General features: G+C 37.2%; 1 protein-coding gene across 1 annotated transcript in view; it reads left to right on the top strand.

Annotated features, from left to right (window-relative positions):
• COL22A1 (collagen type XXII alpha 1 chain) overlaps positions 1 to 23,700 on the top strand; it is a 506,948-nt gene that overhangs the window by 465,901 nt on the left and 17,347 nt on the right. Inside the window, exons 48-56 of the mRNA XM_044684460.1 lie at positions 4,159 to 4,212; positions 7,025 to 7,078; positions 8,391 to 8,435; positions 10,058 to 10,111; positions 12,647 to 12,700; positions 14,384 to 14,437; positions 16,635 to 16,706; positions 21,311 to 21,346; positions 23,150 to 23,194. Coding sequence (XP_044540395.1) covers positions 4,159 to 4,212; positions 7,025 to 7,078; positions 8,391 to 8,435; positions 10,058 to 10,111; positions 12,647 to 12,700; positions 14,384 to 14,437; positions 16,635 to 16,706; positions 21,311 to 21,346; positions 23,150 to 23,194 — 468 coding nt within the window. The remainder of the gene's footprint in view (positions 1 to 4,158; positions 4,213 to 7,024; positions 7,079 to 8,390; positions 8,436 to 10,057; positions 10,112 to 12,646; positions 12,701 to 14,383; positions 14,438 to 16,634; positions 16,707 to 21,310; positions 21,347 to 23,149; positions 23,195 to 23,700) is intronic.

The raw sequence follows: 23,700 nt of genomic DNA, 5'->3' as shown, positions 1-23,700 counted from the left end.
TTTGACCATTTGTCGACTGTGGAATGACTCATTCTTATAAAATTTTTATAGTTCTCTATATATTTAAGATATGAGACTTTTTACCCAAGAAACTCTATAAAACTTTTCCAGTTTTCTGATTTCCTTATAATCTTAGCTACATTAGTTTATTTATACAAAATGTTTAAAATTTAATGTAATTAAGCATCCATTTTGTATCTCACAAAGCTTGAATGATGTCTCAAAGAATGAGAAGGATTTATGAGGAAGAAGAAAGTGAGGGCATGATAGTTCATGTCCCCGAACAGAATGTGGGTGGGGAAGGAAGAAATAGCTATTACAATATTATTCAGAATATCAGAATATTGTCTAGTTGTATGACTAGAAATAAGTCTATTAACCTCTTTATGCCTCAGTTTCCCCATTTTTAAAAATGGGGATAGTAATAAATATAGTTACTATCTCACAGTACTGTTTAAAAGAGAATTATCTGAAATGTCCTATGTAAAACATTTTGCAAAGCTTTCTATCCTCGTCAATAGGCAATTATTAATTGGCATTAATTGGGAGAAACTAGGTGGTATATTTTAGATGGTGCATTAGGCTTGGATCAAGATGACTTTAGTTCAAATCCTACCTCAGAAATTTACTATCCTTGTGACCCTGGACAAGTCGTTTAGTTTTTTATGGGTCTTAGTTTCCTCATCTGTAAAATGGGGAAAATAATACTACTTACTTCATGAGGCTTTCATGAGGGTTAAGTAAGTTTACCTATGAAGAATCTTTGAACAACTTAATGCATCATATAAATGTTACCTATATACTAAGTGTTCCTTTGGTCATTCTGTTATAAAGGATAATGGTTTTTTAATCTTATTTGTCCTTGTCTTTGCTGATCCCTATCATTTTTTAAAAATATTGACTAATGGTGGCAGCTGGGTGGCTCAGTGGATTAGGCACCAGGCCTAGAGATGGGAGGTCCTAGGTTCAAATCTGGCCTCAGACACTTCCCAGCTGTGTGACCCTGGGCAAGTCACTTAACCCCCAGGGCCTAACCCTTACCACTCTTCTGCCTTGGAGCCAATATACAGTATTGACTTTAAGATGGAAGGTAAGGGTTTTTTAAAAAATTATATATGTAAATATATAATTTATGGTCTATATTTATTTTATCATACACACACACATATATATATGATAAAATAAATAAATAAATAAATAAATAAATAGATAGATAGATAGATAAATAAATAAATAAATGTAGACCTTGGAAACATTGGGATAATGCACCAAAAGTCACTGATTTGGGATTCAGAAGCCCTAGTGTGAGTGCTGATTTGGTCACTTACTTGCATTAGGACCTCAAATAAGTCATCCCCAGTCTGAATAATGTAGATAATAATAATAATACTCCAACTACCTAGAACCACTCTGTCCCATATCATAAAAAACAACTTAGACTACTTGTATAAGAAATACTTTGTACTCTTAAAATATATTACTACATATCATTATTTTTAAAATTAGGTATTGTTTTTAACCACTCATACAATTCAAGCTTGTTGAAAAGCTAGCTCTAGTGGGTGGTAGTGGCTATTATTTTTTTAAAGGAACCTCATATTAAACAACCAGTAATTGTATTTGATAGCTAAAGATTGATCCTAATTTGAAATCTTATTAATTCATTTCTTGTGTCTCCTAACTTTCCCAAAGATTTGAATTAAAATCATGATGTCGTTATATTGTGTTCTGTCCCAAGTGATTCAGATATAAAGCTATCTTATACTCCTATCCATGCGAAACTTAGTTGGATGTCAAATGAATCTTGGAATCACAGATGAAGTTCTAGTATTGACATAATTAAACAGAACCAGTCATATCAATGGGCTTGGGGAATATAGTGGAGGAGAGACAGAATAGAAACACCCTTCCAACTTCACTCTCATTGTCTTTTTATTTTTTATTTATTTTTGACATTTTTTCTTTTAAAAATTTGCATTTGAGATTTTTTCCCCTTCCTCCTACAATTTCCCCACCTATTGAGAAGGCAAACTTTATATCAATCATTCATGTGAAATCATGCAAAACATATTTCTGTATTAGTCACATCACAAAAGAAAGCAAAAAAGTGAGTAAATTATACTTTAATTTGCACTCAAAAGTTCATCGTTTCTCCCTCTGGAGGTGAATGATATTTCTTCCTCATGAGTCCTTTGAAATTGTCTTGGATCACAGTGGTAGTCGGAAGAGAGAAGTCTTTCACAGTTGCTCTTCATTACAGCCCTGCTGTTATTGTGCACAATGAACTTGTTCTCACTTCACTTTGCATCAGCTCATATAGGTCTTGCCAAGTTTTGTTTTTTTTTTCAGAAAACACAGCCCTGTCATTTCTTACAGCACAGTAGTACTCCATCACAATCATATGCCATAACTTATTTAGCCATTCATGATGAACATCCCCTCCATTTTCAATTCTTTGCCACCACAAAAGAGCTGCTATAAATATTTTTATACATGGAGCCCTTTTCTTTTTTCTTTGATCTTTTGGGGTATATAATCTAGCAGTGGTACTGCCGGATCACAGGGGATGCATAGTTTTATAGCCCTTTGGGTATCATTCCAAATATCCTTCAGAATGGTTGAACCAGTCCACTACTCCATCAACATTTCATTAATGTGCCTCTTTTCTCTCCTCTCCTCTCCTCCATTTGTCATTTCATATAGGTGCAAGGTAGTACTTTAGGGTTGTTTTAATTTCCCATTATCTAATCATTAGTTATTTAAAGCATTTTTTTCATATGACTATAGATAGATTTGATTTCTTCGTCTGATAATTGTTCGTATCCTTTGACCATTTATCAGTTGGGGAATGACTCTTCATCTTTTTAATCTTTATGACTCAGTAGCATTCCATCACAGTCATATACCACAACTTTTTTGGCCATTCCTCAATTAGTTGGCATCCCTTCAATTTCAAATTCTTCGCCATCACAAAAAAAAAGCTGTTATAAATATTTTAGAACATATAGGTTCTTTTCCTTTTTCTCTGATCTCCTTGGGAAACAGTGGTATTGCTGAGTTTAAGGGTATATACACAGTTTTACAAATCTCTGGGTCATTTTTTAAAAATAAATTTGATGTAGTTTCCTATATATTTGAGAAATTAGGCCATTATCTGTAAAACACTTCAATTTTTTTAATATTACTTTACTGTCTGTGGTACCTCTTGGCAAATTATAATTTCTCTGATTATTTCTTTCAATTGGGTTTATTTTTGTTTTTGTTTTGTCCAGCATCATGATTGCCACTCCTGCCCTCTTCACTAACGCTGAAGCATAATAGACTACTCCAGCCATTCATTTAAACTCTGTCTATATGAGTTTCTGTCTCAAGAGTGTCTCTTCTGCACAACATATTGTTGGATTCTGGCTTCCAATCCGTTCTACTATCTAAATTCATTGTATGGAAGAGCTCATCTCATTCACATTCACAATTATGTTCACCAACTTCATTGCATTCCATCTTATTTCCTTCTATTTATTCTTCTCTCTTTTTATCCTGTCCCTCCCCCAAAGGTCTGTCTTGGTTCTGGTCAGTGCGTCCCACCCTTTCCTCTTCTCCTCTTCTCCTCTAATCTCCTATTGGGTAATATATATATATTTCTATACCCAATTGACTATATATATATAGTCAATATATATAGTCTTCCTCTTTGAACTAGCTACAAGGAGACTGAGGTTCAAACAATTCCCACCCACCCCCCATTTCCCCCTTCTCCTCATTCACCTCCTTTATGTAAGAAAATTTGCTCCATTATACATCTCTCTTCTCCCTTATCCATTATTTTAAAATAATAACTCAGAGTATTTTTAATTAATCTATTGAATTAGGTAATAATACATAGAGCATTAAGGTTTAAGAAGAACCTTAAATACATTATCTTATTTGATTCTCAAAACAAGCCTTTGAGGTAAATGCTCTTGCCATCCACATTTTACAGATGAGGAAATTAAGTTCAAAGAAGTATTTTGATACACCTAGGGCTAGGATTTACCTACAGTTGACAAATGTAAGAAAGCATTTGAACCTCTGTTCACATCCAACTCTCTATCTACTATGCCAGGCTTTCTTTTTTCCCTTTTTCTTTGACCCATTAACCTCTTTGTGTTAAACTTCTAGGGTGAAGAAGGGAAGGAAGGCAAAGATGGAAAGCAAGGACCCCCTGGAGAACCAGTAAGTGAATTATTTATTTGGCAACACCCAGCACTGGAATTATTTAAGAAGAAATAGTGTGTTTGATTGTTTGGAATTTTATGGAGGGAATTTTTATTCTCTCTATTTTTCTCCTCTCTTTTGAATAGAATTTTTTCTCAGTAATAGGTTGGACTAGAGTCCATTCAAACTCTGAGATTTCTTGATTCTCTAGACAGATCATATTTACCACATTGGCATATGCCTCACTCTTCCTATGAGACTTGAATGAAGAAGGAACAAACAGAATAAACTGGAAGATACTTTTGAAATCTTGAAGTCCAACCCCGTATATTTCCCACTTATTTTAAAGAGAATAAAACTGAGGGTTAGAAATGTTAAATGACTTATTAGAGTCAACTAGGTATCTCAGTGGATAAGTACTGGATCTGGAGTTGGGAAGACCTGAATTGAAATATGATCTCAAATTTTAATTTAATAGCTGAGCTAGGTCAGAAATGTCAAAACTCATGCCTGAAAGACTGCATTCAGTGGGCAAGAACCCTTGAGTGGGCCCCAAACCAGATTAAAATGTAATTGAGAAATGATTTACAAAACAAATACAAATATAATGAAATATAGAGAATGTTTATTTGTGATTTTCCAAGTCAGTATTTGGCCTAGCAGAGACCCATTTCTGTTTCAGTTTGACACCAGCCAGATAATCTCCAAGGAAGACCTCTTTCTAGTTCTAAATCCCATAATACAGATTGTACAAATTTTTTTTTCTTTCTTTCTTTCTTTTTTTTTTTTGAGGGCAACTAGGTGGGGCAGTAGATAAAGCAACAGGCTCGAAATCAGAAAAACTCATCTTCATGAGTTCTAATCCAGCCTCAGGCACTTACTGTATGACTCTGGACAAGTCACTTAAACCTGTTTTGCCTCAGTTTCTTCATCTATGAAATGGGCTGGAAAAGGAAATGGCAGACCATTCCAGTATCTCTGCCAAGAAAACCCCAAATGGGGTCAGAACCCATCTGCAATAATTCAACATTTTTTTTAAATTGGGGGGAGAGATACTGATTTCATCAATATAATGAATGCCCCATGGGAAAATTCCTTAAGCTGATGCAGGTCCTTGTAATTGAAAGTCTTAAAGGGGTTGAGTGATTTATCTGTGTTCACAAAGATACTATGTCAGAGGCAGTAGTAAACCTTGGTTTTCCTGAATTCAAAGCCAGCTTTCTATCCACTAGAACAAAGTCTCATAGGACCTGGATTCAATTCCCATCTCTGACATTCCCCATCTGCATGACATTGGACAGGTCACTTACTTACCCCAGGCTTTAATTTATTCATCTGTAAAATTAGAGTTGGACTAGATGGCCTTTGTAGTTCCTTCTAGCTCTAGACCAAAGATCTTATCAAATATAAGTAGTGCTAGCACTATTTTCATTGATTCATACACCCATAGAGCTGGAAAAGAACATGAAGTATATATAGTCCCCCTCCTTTCCTTTTACAAATGGAGAAACTGAGTCATCCTGTGGCTAAGTGGCTTGATTATGGCTATTAACTAGCAGTAAGAGTCCAGGATTCATTTCCAAGCCTTGTGTTCTTTTTGCTCACCATGCTTTCTCTGCACCTCTTAAACCCATAGGTCTATTTTAAAGGTTCTTTTATGCAATATGCCAAATTACCTCCATTATCATTAGTCACTGTGCACCAATGGCAACACTACAAAAATACATTACTGTAGAAGGCAGAAAGCATTTATAATAGCCTTTCTCCAGTAGGACCAGATTGATGAACCACTGTAGACAAAGCTCCAACAAGGTATCACTGTATTAATTTTCTTCAATAATTGAAATATTTCTGATTTTATCAATATAGATTTTCACTCCATCAGTACCTTATTAGATGTCTGCTTGAGTCTCTGAAGCCAAAATAATAATTTTAGCATCTACTCGACAACTTTCATGGGATGAGCCTCCACGAATTTAGATAGGCTGATCTTGAGACTTAAGATGGACAATCAATGTTCATTCCCAGACTCAGAGCAAGCACAGAGCTAGCCAGTAGGAAGCATTTCTCAGGGCTTGTACTCTGCTCTCATACAGCCTCTGAGAACCAGGAGTTCCCTCTGGCCCAGAGTGAGGCAATAGAGGAGGAGATTCACAAATGAATAAGAGGAATAAATATAACAGACCATATTTGTATATTATTTTATATTTTAAAATGTTTCTGATTTCCCAAGATCTCCATAGCCCTATGATGTAATACATTATTATCTTTGTTTTGTAAAAGGGAAGAGGAAAAGGGAATAAGTATTTCCTGAGTGATTTCTATGTGCCAGGCACTATGCTAAGTATTGGGGATACAAAGAGGCAAAAGACAGCCTCTATCCTCATGAAGCTTACAGTCGAGCAGAGGAGAAAATGTGCAAACAGATATATAGAGAGAGCATTATACCAGGCAGCTGAAATGTAAAAATGAAAGTCATTTTAGACCTTTAAGAGACTTAAAGTTTAATGGGGGATGAGATGGGAAATGCGATATTGAATGCAGAAAACAGTAATACAAGATAGAATATGATCAAGTGCTATTGGGAAGGTCAAACATAGAGAAATAAGAAATTAATGGAGGATCATTTCTGACTTGTGGGAAAAAGGAGGCTTCCAAAAAGAGATGCCACCTCAGCTGGGTCTACAACAAGAACAATTCCAATAGTCAGGGATATGTGGTGATGTTATTATTGATGAGGATAGATTATCCTAGTTGCCATGGAAGTAAAGGGCTTATAAAAATATGGTATGAATTCCTTTCTCTCCTCTTTTTCCCCCTATCCCTTTAGGGTCCTTCAGGAGAACCAGGCCTTCCAGGACAAGATGGTGCCAGGGGACTGCCTGTAAGTAACAAAATATTTTGTCTATAACTAATCTTATTTGACAAATTCAGTAAGCATTAGTAGACGCTAGCACTTAAAGATAAAATAAGCCTTATTCTCTGAATAGCAGTTTTGGAAATTAGGTGTGAATAAATATGTTGAGGAATATCATGTATTATGTGAACAGGGGGAGAGACGTAGAAAATTTTACCCCTCCTCCTAAACACATGTATAACATGACATCATATTTATCTTAGTAATAGTCAACTGCATTATAGAATGAACAATTTGCATTGAGACATGCAATCCTGTAGCTTTGGGATTACAACCAAGGTTTGGAGAATGAGAAGAGGGACTTACGAACAGAAGATATTTGTAATAAGTAATTTGTCAGGGCCAGACCTCAGAGTAGAGCCAAGGTCATGTATTTTTTTAAATTTAGATGTAAAATGGATCTCAAAGATATTCGAGTACAATTTCTTCACTTGACAGATAAGAAAACAGAAGTCTGAAGAAGTAAATGGATTTGCCTAAAGTCACCCAACTAAGCCAAGTGTTAAAGCCATAGAGCACTGAGCTTTGAGCAGGAAGACCTGAGGTTAAATCTTGTCTTAGGCACTTAGTGAAGGATCTAGTGAAAGAATCTTGTCTTAGGTTAAATCTTATCTTGGGCTCTTAGTGAAGGACCTAGTGAAGGAATCAAAGCAGAGAAATCCTGGGATAGACTTAGAGTTGGAAGACACCTTAGGGGTCATCTATTCCAGCCACTTGCCTTGGAATCTTTATTATTTCACCTCCAGCTAAGCAAATAAGATGAGATCTGATCATGGTTCATCTCTTTTCAGGCCATCTTCCTTTATAGAGGAACCTTGCACATTCTACTCTTATAATCTTTGATCTCATAATAGTGCCTAAGGTCAAAGTAGAAAATGATTGGACTATTTCAGCTGTCCAGATGCTTGTCCTTCACTCTCCAAGGCCCTGAAAGATTTTCCAAGGTGTTTGTGTTTGTGTGTGTTTGCGTGTGCACACACACAGGTGTGCACAGAGGCAATCACCATAAATATAAAGATACAGCATATGGTTGTAGATTGCCCCATTCTACCTTTGATCTACGATCCTTTTCCTCAAAAGGTTCCATCTCCAACTGCCTGGGGAAGGGAGTTCAATATGGTGGACTGGGTTGGGATGACTTGAAAATTGAACTCTCTCAAGGATAAAAGTAAGAATATAGGTGACCCTGTTGTTGCATGAGACCCACATATATACTCTAAGAATTTCCCTCTATGACAGAGTTCTTTTTTGCTGAAAAGTTTAATCTTTTCTTTTCTAGGGATTCAAGGGACACACAGGAGACTCTGGTCCGCCTGGTCCTAGGGTAAGTCAATCGCTTGATCTTAGAATCAAGGAATGAGCAGTCTTTCTAACTCTGGGGACAGCTAATCCAGTCATCTGAGACTTTCAAAACCAATTCTATTTTTCTTGTCATCCAAGAAAGTGACGGGGAGCTTTTTAATATAATTGATCTTGTAAGACAATATTACCATCCTTTCTCAGCCTGGTTTTTCTAGATGTCTTGTTTTAGAAGACAGAGTCTGATAGGAGAATGAATCCAGACAAGTAGACCCTGTGCCAACTATGGTCTGTATCAATGGCATTAAGTAACAACCACATATGCCTGGCATGGGAATGGGCTATGGAATGTGCTCAATAAATTCTGACAGATTCACCAATTGGAAAACCACTCTCTGAGAAATACTATATTCTTTTATCATCACCATTAATTTAAAGTAATTAAAATAAACATACAATAAGTGACAACTATTTAGACCCAACAAGAATTTATTAAATACTTAATATCTACCAGGTACTTATAGCAATGCCACAACCAAAATACAACAGTTCCTTTCATCAAAGAGCATGTGTCTGTATGACAACATGTGCCTCTGAATATACAAGCTATCCCAAAAATCTTAAAGCAGTTTTTAAGCTTCTTGAAGCTTGGAATGCCCAAATAGTTTTTTTTCAGTCTGATGCCAGCTCATGCCAACTCCTGAAATTCTAAAATCTGAGCTACCAACTGGCAACTCATGGCCCAAGATGGCTTCTTGCAAACATTATTTACAATAGAGAATAGACACAAAATGAATGTAAGATAGTCTGGGATGGGTGGAGTACACTCACAGCTGAGTTTGGGGAGATGGTGGTCTAAACAAAGACTTCATGGAGAAAGTGGTACATGAGCTGTCTTGAAGGTTAGCAGAGATTCCGAGACTCGAAAGGAAGCCTGGAGCAAAGCTGATGCAAAGTCAAAAAGGAGATGAAGGAGGTATCATGTTTATGAATCAGTAAGTAGAACTTTCTGCCCAGATCATAGATTGCTTATAAGAGAATAATGTAGAAAAAGTCTGGAAAGAGATAAAAGCCTAGATTATAAAAAAAAATGTCAATGGAAAACAGAGCAATTCATATTTGATCTTACAGGTCATAGGGAACCACTGTAGTTTATTGAGTAGAGGAATGACACAGGCAGACCAATGGCTTAGGATAATAATTTTGGCAGCTTTGTGAAAGATAGATCAACCCTAGGGTAGGTTAAAACAATGAAAGGTAGCATAATCCTTCATCTCAAGAGCTTATAGACAGATATAAAATATAAAATAAATCATAAATGCAAAGGAAAGATCCATAGAAACTAGTACAAAGTTGGGTATCTGATAAACCTCAAAAGCCTAACTACTGGGAGAAGGACTCACTATTCAATAAAACCTGTTAGTCACACACACACATGCACACACACACACACACACACACACACACACACGCACACGCACACGCACGCACACACACACACACACATCTAGGAATGTCAAGAACAAAGTCTTTACCTGGTCCCCTCAATTTCTTTTCTCAGGAAACTTCCCAGGAACACCTTCCACAAGGACAAATATTTCCCATTATTTCTTGTTGTAATTAAGGTCTTGTTTTCTTCTCTTCCAGGGAGAGGCAGGAGCACCAGGCCCTGCAGGGAGGGAAGGGTCACCAGGGAAAGATGTAAGTACACTCACTAACTGTCTGTCAGAGGTAGAGTGGAAGAAAGAAGTTTCATTTCAGGATTGTATGTGATGACCCCAGATCCAGCATAAAGGATACAGAGACCTTGGGACATGATTGGAAATTGCTGCCAGCCCAAGCCCCCCTCTATAGGCTCTGTGGCTGAGGATAAAGCATGGGTCTGAAAAGCCAGGTTGTTATTTCCTGGATTGTGCATTTACATAGAGAGAGACATCAACACAGAAGGATGAACAGCTAGATTATTTCATATTTTTAGTGTTGAAAAGTTAAAGCTTTTCCAATCAGTTATTTCCCTACGTTCTCATTGCTTTCTATTCCTAAATTATAAACTCGTTGAGAGCAGGGATTTTCTTTTGGCTTTCTTTGCACCCCCAGACTCTTAGCACAGTGCTTGAGCCTTCCAAGGTGGTTAATAGATGTTTGCTGACTGAATGGCTTCCAGACACCATGCTAAGCAATTAGAGATGTAAAGAAGGGCAGAAACATGATCCTTGTCCTAAAGCACTCATATTTTAATGTAATACCATGCAAAAAACATTGTACAAACAAGACATTTACAGTGAAAATGAGAGGGAAGGCAACAGCAGTTGGGTGTGTGGGAGGATAGCAGGAAAGACTGTTATGGAAGATGGGATCTGAGATGAGTCCTAAAGAAAGCCAGAGGAGATAGGAGGCAGAGGTGGGGAGGGAGAGAACATGACAGGCATGAGGGACAACCATTGCAAATACACGGAGTCTAGAGATGGAGTGGCTACTGAGAGAGATAGCAAGAAGACAGATGGAACTGGACCTTGACTTATGTGGATGATTGGTGAAGTATAAGAAGGCTAGAAAGGTAAGAAGTGGTCAGGTTATGAAGAGCCATCAAAGACAAATGAGAATTTCCTTGTTGGCAAATTAATGATACCCATCTTTGAACAGGAACCAGTTTGTTGCTAGGGCCATGTTGGAAACCTTTTACAATACTTCCTCACAGTAGTCCTGGGAAGGAGATAGCGCAGACATTTTTTTTTTAAACCCTTACCTTCTGTCTTGGAATCAATACTGTGTATTGGCTCCAAGGCAGAAGAGTGGTAAGGGTGGGCAATGGGGGTCAAGTGACTTGCCCAGGGTCTCACAGCTGGGAAGTGTCTCAGCCCAGATTTGAACCTAGGACCTCCCGTATATAGGCCTGGCTCTCAATCCACTGAGCTACCCAGCTGCCCCCAAGATAGCGCAGATATTAATGCCTCCAATTTATTGATTAGGAAAATGAGACCCAGAGATTTTAAGTGACTGGCCCAAAGTCATACATTTAAATAATTACATGAGCCAAAATACTAGCCATGATTCTTAATTTCCAGGGAAGTTCTCTTTCTACTACTTCATTGTCTCAGGGGAAGAAGACTAAAGACCCAAGTTACAATGCAACAAGAAATTTTTAAGAATAATTACATAAAGGACAAAAAAATTTTAGGCATCATAGATTTAGGGTTAGAAAGGATCTTGGAGGTCATGAAGTCTTATTTGTCTCAATTTATGGATAAGGATATTGAGATTCAGGAAGGTTCAGCAGCATACCTGGATATCCGAGGTGGGATTCGAACCCAGCTTTTCCTGACTCCAAGTCTCAATATCCTATATATTTTTTAACCAGTTTGCCCCTGGAGTATATTGTTTTGTCAGAACAGAAAGAGAAATCTGTACTTTTAAAAATCTTCTAGGATTTAGGGCAAAAATAGACCTTGGTCATGATATAAACATATCTGATCACTTCACAGATGAGGAAACTGAGGCCTTGAGAAGTTAAGTGACTTTTGTAGTATCATAGAGCTTATAAGCAATGAAGTTTGACTTCTGATTTCAGGTCTGGTTCTCTTTTAAGCATAAGGCAAACCAAATATAAACCTTTAAAATAGTATCAATAGAGTCTTAAACTTGGTGGGAACTTGGAAGTCATCTATCCCTATGTGGGGTTGAAGTAAATAGATTTTAGCTCAATATGAAACAAACAAGCAAACAGAACAAAACCCTAACACTTTCTAGCAATTAGACCTGTCATGGCTGTGTTCCAAGGTAGTGAGCTCTCCAGCATCATTGATATCTCTTAAATTATGTCGTAGTCGAAGGAGAGCTGGATTTCAATTTAGAAAACCTGTGTTTGAGATCTGACTCTGCCACTTATTATTTTGGGGACTGTAAACAAGTTACTGAAGTTTCTCCAGACCTCAGTTTCCTTATCTGTGTAAAAGGAGGGGGTTGTCAAATGATCCCAAAGATCCTCTAAAATCTTACGATTATTTTGTTAACTATTAATCATTGTCATTATTTTTGTTATTGGTTGGAAACATCTAAACATTTGAATTTGATAATTTGGGTTTCTCCTTATTCCTTCTTCCCATTTCTCATTAGAATCTGCTTTTTTTTTCCCCACCCTGAGCCTAGTGGCCAATGTTTTCTTTCAACGATGCTTTAAGTCCTCTTATCCACGTCACTGTTTTGAATCAATAATTGGAAATCTTATTTTTTTCCTAGGGTGACACTGGGCCCACAGGACCACCAGGTCCTCGGGGACTTAGAGGAGTGCCGGTGAGTTTTTTCCTTTTGGCATTTATTTCATTTTGTGAGCAAGACCATCCTCCAGGAGGTGTGAGACTTCAACCAATAAAAGGTTTCAATTATCGAGAGAGCATTAAACTTTACAAAGGACTTGCTTCACAAAACTCTTTTTGATGTAGGCAATTTAAGTATAATTATCTCCATGTGACAGATGGAGAAACTGAGACCCACAAAATGAATGTGATTTAGCCAAGGTTAAAAAGGGCCAAAACTGGGGTTTGAACCCAAGTCCCCTGACTTCATGTCTATCCCTTTTTTCTGTGATGCCCACATATTTTCTCTGTATCTAGTGTTTTCTCCCTTCTCTATCCCATCCTTGCTTTCATCCATAGGAAATCAAGTTAACATGAATATTAGCAGCATCTTGAAAGGAGGAAATATCAAAAGATAGCCTGAGGGAAGCATATGTAAGGAGGCAGCCCCACAAGTGTGCCTTGTTATTGGTGGGAGGTTTAGGGACTAATGTGTATGTATATATAAAAATGATAGATCCTCTTTAAGCACTGGCTGGCAGAACCACCTCTGTTTCTCTCATCAGCTGCCTCCGTAGGTCACTGCCCAGTCTTAGCAGATCTGAATTGTCCAAACTGTATGCAAAGGGTAAGACTCCAGGGATAGCCCTGCTTATAAGCTTCTGGAATGACAAAGGTGTCAGGGGGCAGGTTATCTGAGTCACATTTTAAAAGCTCTGGAACATTCAGAAGAAATGATGGGTTTCCATTGGCTTTGTTTTATTTGGGGGTAAAGGGAGATTTGGATCTCTGATTTCATCAAGTAAGGAGTTCAAAGAGGAAACTCTTTCTACTAATGCAAATCAGCAACTGTTCTGCAACTTCCAGACTTAAAAAAATTGACTGGAACACTAAAGTTAAGAGACTTGCCCAGGGTCATACAGCCAAGTAATATGTGTCAGGACTGGGATTTAAACCTAGGTCATCTTGATCCTCAGGTCAGTTCTTTGTCTCTCTCATGCCAAGAGTTTCCAAAGGTTTTAGGTCTTTGTGACTCTTGGCTTTTAGTAAACCTTTCTTAAACCCCTATTTAATATGAAAGGAAATAAGCTCTAGAACAGTGATTCCCAAAGTGGGTGCCACCGCCCCCTGGTGGGTGCTGCAGCTATCCAAGGGGGCAGTGATGGCCACAGGTGCATTTGGGGGGTGAATAACTGTAAGGGAGCGGTGATAGTATGTGACGGGGGGCACTAAGTAATATTTTTTCTGGAAAGGGGGTGGTAGGCCAAAAAAGTTTGGGAACCACTGTTCTAGAGTTTGCTAAGCAGGAAACATTTAATTATTTGGTCAGGAAATATTCATTGAGCATCTACTATGTTCTGGAAGCTGTATTAAGTACTGGTAGTACAAAGAAAGGTAAAAGATAACCCCTTCTTTTTAGGATAATGGATATTGAACATAAGAAAAAAACAAAGGCATTCAATAATTTCAAGAGGATAATAGAGTGACTTATAGTCTAATTGGTCAGCATATAAGAAATGAAACAATTATTAATTCCAACAGGATAATATAGCGAATTACTAAATGTTCCCTCTCTCCCTTATTTTGCATAGGAAAAAGGGAAGAAGTCAGGGGGTGGAAGGGATTGGTGTCACAATGGTAAAACAGGGTGGCTTCTTATCTATATTTTTTCCATCTGCAGGGTAAAAACGGATCACCTGGCTCTCCTGGAGACCCTGGCCAACCAGGTAACCCAGTAAGTACCTGTCAAATGCCAAATAAAAGAAGAAATAAGTAACTTGTCCAACCCAAGCCAGCTGCAACCCATTTCTTTTGGTTTCTCATTTCACAAGGAATAGGCTAGATCACATTAATCTGTATCTAGAACACTTCCTTAGACCACTACTGGAAGGAGAGAAGGACTCAGTTTCTCTTTCCAGAAGAGCATCCACTTTATCTCATGTAGCCCCAGAAAAGGGCACATTGTTCCATAGGTGAGGAAACTAAATGGGGTGATTGAACTGACTGTACATTACCTCAGGTAGAGGAAGTAACAAGCCTACTTATCATCTCAAGATGTACTTATGGACACTCCACACAAGGTGCTTTCCAATGGAGAACAAAACAAATGACAATCTTCATATGAATGAAGGAAGAGTAGAAAGACTTGGTGTTCAATCACTGGCAAAGGAGAGAAATGCCAGGAAAAGAAGTCTACCAAAGGCTTCTGGGAATGGGCAGGACAAAGTAAATCTCAAGTATCTTTCCAAAGAGAACTCTTCAGAAGCTTAAGAAATAACAACTTAACTATTACAGTGGATAAAATTGCTTATGTATCTCTGACTACTGAGCAAAGTCCATTTCTACCTTCCAAAATTAGATTTCCTCATTGGGTTAGGAGTATCAATACTATGAAATGATGTGTGTGTGTGTACATGTGTATGTTGGCATGTAGATTTTCTTCCGTTTATTTAAAAATTTTTATTTTTATTTTTTTTATTTAAAAAAATTTTTATTTAAAAAAGCCACCACTGAATGAGATTCAAAATTTCTCTTACAATCTCAGAGCTAAAAGCAAATGTAGTGTCTCCTGCCTACCTGAGCAAGAATTCTCTTTTTTAGAATTAGTTTCTTCTGTGATTTGATGACCCCCAGCAAGTGGCCAGCCAGAATACAATCATCTAAATAAGTCTGTTCCAATGATGCTGACACTTTTTGAAGTATTTCTGGACCTCTCTTTTTAAAAAAGCCCTTCAAAGTCACTCAGAAATGACAGCTTTCATTTATTTGTAGTCATACATCATTTTTTATCCAAAATACTTTTTTCCTTCTCCCCTCCCCATTGCCCTTAGCCTCTCAAATTTGGCTCTGAATGACTTTTGGCTTTTGCTAAAAGTTAAATCCATCCTGAAAAGATGCAAATTTTAACAAACACTGACTTTAGAGTCAGAAGACCCAAGTTCAAAGGCCACCTCTGATGCTTTCTGCCTACGTGGCTTTGACCAAGTCTCCAAACCACTGTGGACCTCAGATTCCTCACCTGTAAAAATGAGGGTATTGGACAAGATGCCCTCTGACACCCTTTCCAGCTCAGGATAATCTTTAGGACCTCAGGCATTTCCCAAAGAAGGCTTCCCCAAATATACTTTTGTTAGGTATATTATCATGCAGATGGCTTTCCTTTATTGACATACCAGGTGGTTCCAATTCCAATTCTGTTTTTCTGTGAGATGCTTTGGGTATTGGTTGCCTCATCAGAAATTGTGCATAACTATCCAAGATGATTTTCACTTCACAGAGGATTGTTAATTGAAAAAAAAACACATTGTTAGCAGTCAGGCTTCTTACTTACAGTGTAGAAGTTATCAGTCTATCACTGGACCCCCGTGCTATTCCATTCTCAGGAAAAGGAAGTTGTCCAACGCCCAAGTTCCATCAAGTTTTGTCTCCTCAACTCCAGTTAGCTGTACAAAAACTAAATCTTCCATCCTTTCTATGTTGTCTTGACTTTTCTTTCCTACCACTCCCTGCTATCTAAGGAGATAGATGCCCTTCCCATTTTACATTTCCTCTAAAGAACTTAATATGTATTATAATTATCTGTATGTGCCCAGGGACCTCCAGGTAAGTTTAAGTCCATACCTATTAAACTGTAGGCTCCATGAAGGCTGGGATCATATTTTATATCAAGTACAAATATACCTGGCACTCAGCATAGTATTCTATATAGAGCAAAAACTTAATGTCTGGAAAATCTGATTAAATCAAATTCTTTGTCTCCATCTTAAGATATATTAAGTGCCTATGGGTTTTCTGGGGTCTGTTGCCATGAAGAAAGAGATTATGACTAGGACTGATCTGGGTTTTTTGTTTGTTTGTTTTCTTTGTTTTTTTGTTTTTGTTTTGTTTTGTTTTGTCGTGGTTGTTGTCTGTTTGTCTGTTTGCCTTTGAAGGGGCAGAAAGGAAACAAAGGAGAAAATGGCAGCCCAGGACTTCCAGGATTCCAGGGACCTCGGGGACCTCCAGTAAGTAGAGCGCTCCATGCTCTATAGCTATAGTTTTTGGCCCTGGCTGAGAAGCTCCCTGGACTGGATGTCTAGTCTAAAGGCTTCATTTTTCACGCAGGCTCAATTTCTCATTAACTAGCTCCAGGAATCACACATTGCCATCTCTTCCAGCAGAAATGGCCAGGTGTTTGCTCACAGGCTAATAGGTCTTTTGAATCCAATGTGACCTTAGAGATCATCTCCTCCAACACTCTCATTTTATAGAGGAAGCAACTGAACCACAGAAAGTTAAGCATTTTGCCGAAGGCTCAGAAAATGAGAATCAATTATTGTCACTTTGGGGGCCGCTTAAGAGGGGGTGAAATCAGATATACTAAAATGAATTCACATCTCTAACCTTTGTTGCTAGGAAATTCAAAATAATTCATCACACTCCTGTTCCTATCTCTGCTGCTTAGAACTGAGTCTGAAGTGGTTTTTCAATAATAGTCCCCAAAAGGAAGAAATAGGTTTGAATCTTAAGACAGCATTAGACTTAGAATGAGATGGTTCTGCCACACATATGGAATACACCAATGGGGCAACCTTAAGTTTCATCACCCTAAAATGGGGAAAATGCTCACACTGCCCACATGGTAGAAATTCTATGAAAAAAATGCATTTACAAACCATAAAGGGATATAGAAATATGAACTAATATAAGGGAAGAATTATTTACACATCTTAATGCTGGGGCAGTTGGGATAGAAGGAGAAGGAAAGAAACAGGAGGCAAGAGAAACAGAGATATAGTGTGAAGCACAGGAGTCAAACATGAAGTGCGACCAGCAACATTCTGGAGGGCAGCCCAAGCCAGAATAAAAGGTTATTGGAGGGGGCATCTGGGTGGCTCAGTGGATTGAGAACCAGGCCTAAAACAGGAGGATCCAGATTCAAATATGACCTCAGACACTTCCTAGCTGTGTGACCCTGGGCAAGTCACTTAACCCCCATTGCCTAGCCCTTACCACTCTTCTGCCTTGGAACCAATATACAATATTAATTCTAAGATGGAAGGTGATGGAAGATGGAAGATTTTTTAAAAGATAATTGAGAAATATTTAACAAATATAAATAAAATGTAATAAAACAAACAATGTTAATTTATAGTTTTCTGAGTCAATATGAAGCCTACAAGTATCTCTACATATAATTTAAAAGCCCATTTCTATTTGAGTAAAGAACACTATAAGAGCAAAAAAGAATAACTTGAATCCAAGTCTCTTAGCCCCCATTGCTTAGCCCTTACTGCTCTGCCTTGGAACCAATATACAATATTGATTCTAAGATGGAAGGTGAGAATTTTTTTTAAAAAAAGATAATTGAGAAATATTTAAAAAATATAAATAAAATATAATAAAACAAACAATATTAATTTGTAGTTTTCTAAGTCAATATGAAGCCTAGAGGTATCTTTACATAAAATTTAGAAGCCCTTTTCTATTTAAGTAAAGAACACTATAAGAGCAAAAAAGAATAATTTGAATCCTGTAGCTGTGTGACCTGGGACAAGTCATTAACTCCTCTGGCTTGAGTTTCTCCATCTATAAAATGGGAGAGATAAAATGTACATTTGCTACTTCATAAGCTATTGTGGGGGAAGCACTTTGGAAACCTTTAAAGGTTATATAAATGGGAGCTAATATTATTATCCTTGTTGTCAGCCAGAAATAAGGAGAGGAGCATCTTCCATGATTGACTCTCAGCTTTGATTTACAAAGCAGGACATATTCTGAATCTTTGAGCACAGCACACTAGAGTCTTCTCTTAATTTTTTGCTTGAACTTTCTTTGTTTTTTTTTTCTCTCCAACAGCCTGTGTTCTAAGGTCCTAATCCATTCAGATAGTCTTATGTTCCCTTCTAATATAAATATCAAAAGTGTGTTTCTGTACTCACAAGGGAGCATCCTGAGGAATCAATCACCAAATAGTGAATGTCACCTCAGTTACTGATAGGTACATGGGAAGCAAAGGCTCTCTAGCTATGGCTGGGCAGAACAATAATTTCTAAATCTCTCAGTATTATTTGTTCTACGTCATTAGACAGGCCATACAGGGCAGTGAAAAGAGTAAGACCCATGAGGATTAAAATCAGCACTTTCTTGTTAGCTAGTGCTGTGATTCTGGGTAGAAAACAAAAACAAAAATGCTCCCCAAAACCCTCCCCTGGCCTCCTTGTTCGTAAAGTGTGAAAGAATAAGACAAGAAGCATCTAAAGTCATTTCCTTATTGATCTTATAAATGTTTCTTGAATAAATATTCAAGGATTCCATCACTTGTTTAGAAAGATGGAAGTAAAAAGACAAGAGGGGGAAGGAATATGCTGATCAGAAGCTCCATTCTGATAACTTCTAAGACAACAAATCATGAGGTCTCAAAGCAGCATTGTTTGAATAACCTGAGGCAGAGAAGGTGCTTGTGGGAAGACAGAAATATCTGACTGGATGAATAAATTGCTTTCTAAGCACCTACCTTCCTTCTTCTAGATACCACAATACTAGCAGTCATGCCACACAATTAAGCTCTTTATTACTGTTTTAGTTATTTGGTGCCCAAATTGGTTAGTGTTTTTCTTGTCCCTTTAATTAGATGAAATTTTAAAAGATGGATCTTGAGAGCAGAGATGATCTTCCAAAGTCTGGTATAGTAAATAGAACCCTGAAATTGGATGCAGAAAACATCAGCCTTCCAGTATGGCATCAGCCACCATTTTGAAAATTGAACCACTTCTGTGATGTTGGGAAAATCATTTGCCTTCTCTGGGCTTTAGTTTCCTCCTCTAATTAAAATTAAAGGGATTGAACTAGATCACCATTACTTATGCTTTTTAGTCTCAGGATTTCTTTATACTCTTAACAATTATTGAGGATGCCAAAGACTTTTTGTTATATATTTGTTGTTTTAGAAATTAAACCTCATCATTTTAATGATGTTCTTCAATCACTCTTATTATTTATTATATATAAGTTATATATAAATATAAATTGTTACTATATAATATTAATTAATTAATTGATTTAGATTACTAGAAATAAACTCATTGTATGTTAACATAAATAACATTTTATAAAACTAATTATATTTTCCAAACCAAAAAAATATTAGTGAAAGACAGGCATTATTTTACATTTTTTCTATAATTCTCTCCAATGTATGGCTGAAGAGAAGACACTTGTATTTGGGTCTCTACTTCTCTATCCAACTGTATTCAATACAATAAGTTGTTTAGGTTAAGGAAATCTTTGATTTGTAGTTGAAGTAAGGAAGTGGCATCTTTTTTTTTTAACCCTTACCTTCCGTCTTGGAGTCAATACTGTGTATGGCTCCAAGGCAGAAGAGTGGTAAGGGTAGGCAATGGGGGTCAAGTGACTTGCCCAGGGTCACACAGCTGGGAAGTGTCTGAGGCCAGATTTGAACCCAGGATCTCCTGTCTCTAGGCCTTACTCTCAATCCACTGAGCTACCCAGCTGCCCCCTGGCATCTTAATATTATTTTGAAAATAGTTTTGATCTCACAGATCCCTTCAAAGGGTTTCAGAGACACCCACAGACCTTCAGATCACACTTTAAAAACTAAATAATGCCTGTAAAGTTTGAAATTTTATGACACCAACCACTTAACCTCCTCTGAACAGCACCTAACAGTGTAAAGAACATTGGACTTGGAATCAGCGGAGTACTGTGCTTGAATCCCACCTTCCACCCTTACTAACTGTGTCACTCTGGGAAGATCATCGTCAAGTGTGATCTGAAGGTCTGTAGGGGTCTCTGAGACCCTTTGAAGGCATCTGTGAGATCTAAACTTTTTCAAAATAATATTAAGATGCCACTTCCTTACTCCAACTACAAATCAAAGATTTTCTTAACCTAAACAACATACTGTATCTAATCTCCCTTAAACTTCAAATTCCCATTTGTAAAATGAGACTAGTGATACTAACAATACTGCTTCAGAGGGTCACTGTGAGAAGAGCAGTCAGCAAATTGTTCTTGCTATTATTACCTATAAAAGGGACAAAACACCTCTTGCCTAACTCACATACATGATTATTGTGAAGATCAAGTGAAATCATATCACTCTAAACTATAAAGTACCTCTATACAAATGGATGGAATTATTATTTCTATCTGGATTCTTCCTCCCTTTTTCCCCTAATCCCCTTGCAGTGAATTGCAAATAGACTTCATTACCTTAGACCTGTGGTTCCCAAACTTTTTTGGCCTACTGCCCCCTTTTCAGAAAAAATATTACTTAGCCCCCTGGAAATTAATTTTTTTTTACTTTTAACAGCAATTAATAGGAAAGATAAATGCACCTGTAGCCATCACGGCCCCCCTGTATTGCTGCAGCACCCACCAGGGGGCAGTGGCACCCACTTTGAGAATCACTGCCTTAGACTGTTCTTGTATCCTCAACATCCAGTATAGGGCTTGACATGCTGTAGGCAATTAATAAATATTTGTTGATTATTGGGGACAGCCAATGTTGCTAAACAGGTACTCATTGAGTGGTGCATTGGTTGGTTGGTTAATATTTGGACAACATACATTGTTTGACTTTTCCATAACTGTTAATGTTTCATAGGGAGAACAAGGAGAAAAAGGAATTCCTGGAAAAGAGGCAAGTGCTCAGCATGTTATAATCCTTTATTGATCAAATGACAAAGTGGATTTGAAAGGACTTTGTATACTGTAAAATGCTTTGTAAACTGTGTAGTCAAACAAGTTTTAAGGATCACCATCATCTCTGCAATGTCTCATTCTTCTAGGGCAGAGCAAAGAGTTCTGGGAAAGCACCCAAGGTCATAGCATCCCATACACCAATTATGGCAAAACTTTATAGTTGTTGAAATTCATCTTATAAATTTACATCTTTCCTGTTATCTGTTGCTGTTTGTTCTTGAAAACCAATTAGCCAGCTAGGTGGCTCAATGGATAGAAAGCCAGGTGTAGAGACAGAGGCCCTGGGTTCAAATGTGACCTCAGATACTTCCTAGCTATTTGACTCTAAGCAAGTCACTTAACTCCATTTGCCTAGCAGCATGCTACTGCTTTGGAACCAATACTTAGTTAGCATCACTTCCAAGGCAGGAGGTAAGAATTTAAAAAAAGAAAATCTGTCGTTGCATTTTTTTATATTTTTAATAATGGGAAAATATATTTGCAAGATTTATTTAATAGATTAGAAAATTATATTTCTAGGATTTTTCAAGTACACAGGTATGAGTTTTTTTTTTAAAATAAGTGATACGCAATATATGTTTTCTAAAATAATGGCTTGATTTTTAATTGTTTTTCTAATTATAATGGTTTCATATTCATTATCTCAAGGGAACTCTCAGGGTGAATTTCATAAATAACAATAGTGGATAGAAGACCATATTTCAAGTAATCTTAATAATTTTTAATTTTTTTCAGTACTAGTCAGATTCAATTGTTATTTTTTCCCAGTTATAACATAGCTGACAAAAAGCTTGCATGAGAAATAGAAATGTACCTTTGCCATTTTCATATTGTTCATCCCTGCTCTCATTGTTAATATTCTTTTCAATCACAATTATTTTTTACTATTGTTGTGGTTGTTACTTTGTAAGACTCTGGCCAAACCACTTGGCCATTTTCTGAATTAAAAATAGATCATATAATTCATAAAGTCACTTCTATAAATACAGAACAGCTCAATACCCTGAAATTGAACAAATCAATGAGTGTGCCACCACGAAACCCTCTGTATTGGGGAACTCCTGTTCTGCTCTAGGGATATCTCACATTGTAATATACATAGTCATCTAATGTACAGCCCAAAATACTTATAAAACAATATATCATTTCTAGTTGAAAATAAATAGAATGACTTGTCACTTTTTTATAGTCCCCAGTGGATTGCCTTGTCTACAAATACTCCATTTTGGAGATCACCTGTTAGAATAGTCTTTTGGGGTTCAGAGGATCTTAGCCATATATGTTGAGAGTAAAAGGAGTCATAGAGTTATAGTGAAAAGATCTAAGGCTATGCCACGTATGAGTTGTAGGAAATTGGGCAAATAATGATTTGTAACACTCCTTAGTCCATCAGTAAAATGGAAATAACAGAACCTGCTTTGACTGTCTCATAGGAGAATTGAATGGGTGAGTGTGTTTAAAGTGCTTTCTTACTATGAAACATTATATAAATATATGCTACTATTATAGATATTAGTTTAAGCTTCTCAAATGAAGATTATCAATTCTTTCAAAAAGAGAACGAGGCCTCTAAGACAGAATTATCTACTTATTGTTTCTCCTGAGTCAGGAGTCACTGGACCCAGTGTCTTCTCTAATTTTCATATCGTATGATGTTATTGCTTCTAGGTCTCTGAGTGTATTGAGGAAGCCTCAGTTTCTAGGTTCATGTTCCTGTACTTACTAATCTTCTCATTCACAGGGTGCCCCAGGGAAACCAGGAGTACAAGGCACAAAAGGAGAAAGGGTATGTAAGAAAGACTCTCCTAAGTAGAAATCAGAAATTCTAAGTTGTAGTCTCTGATCTTCTGCCCAGTAATTTTGCCACCCTGGGCAAATGACTTCTCCTTTCTAGGTCTCAGTTTCTCATCAGTAAAATGGGTATAATACTTCTTGTTCTACCTAATTCACAAGGTTGTTGAAAACAAGTTTTGTAAACCACAAAGTGTGAGTTACTATTATTACATACATATCGCTCTCTCCTTTTCTTTCTCCCTTCCTCTCTCTGTCTCTGTCTTTGTCTCTGTCTCTGACTTCTCTCTGTTTCTCTTTATTTTTCTTCCCTCTCTTTTTTTTCTTCCCTTTCTTTTCTCTCTCTGTCTCTCTCTCCCTCCCTCCATCCCTTTTTCTCTTTCTGTCTCTCTCTCTGTCTCTCTTCTCTGTCTCTCTCTTTCTTTTTCTCCTTCCCTCTCTCTGTCCCTCCCTTCCTCTCTCTCTTCCTCTTCTTTCCCCCCCTCTCTCTGTCTTCCTCTC

The sequence above is a fragment of the Gracilinanus agilis genome, chromosome 1 (genome assembly GCF_016433145.1).
Source record: "Gracilinanus agilis isolate LMUSP501 chromosome 1, AgileGrace, whole genome shotgun sequence".
In the NCBI taxonomy this organism is placed as follows: domain Eukaryota; kingdom Metazoa; phylum Chordata; class Mammalia; order Didelphimorphia; family Didelphidae; genus Gracilinanus; species Gracilinanus agilis.
This window is presented reverse-complemented; position numbering and strand designations above follow the sequence as displayed.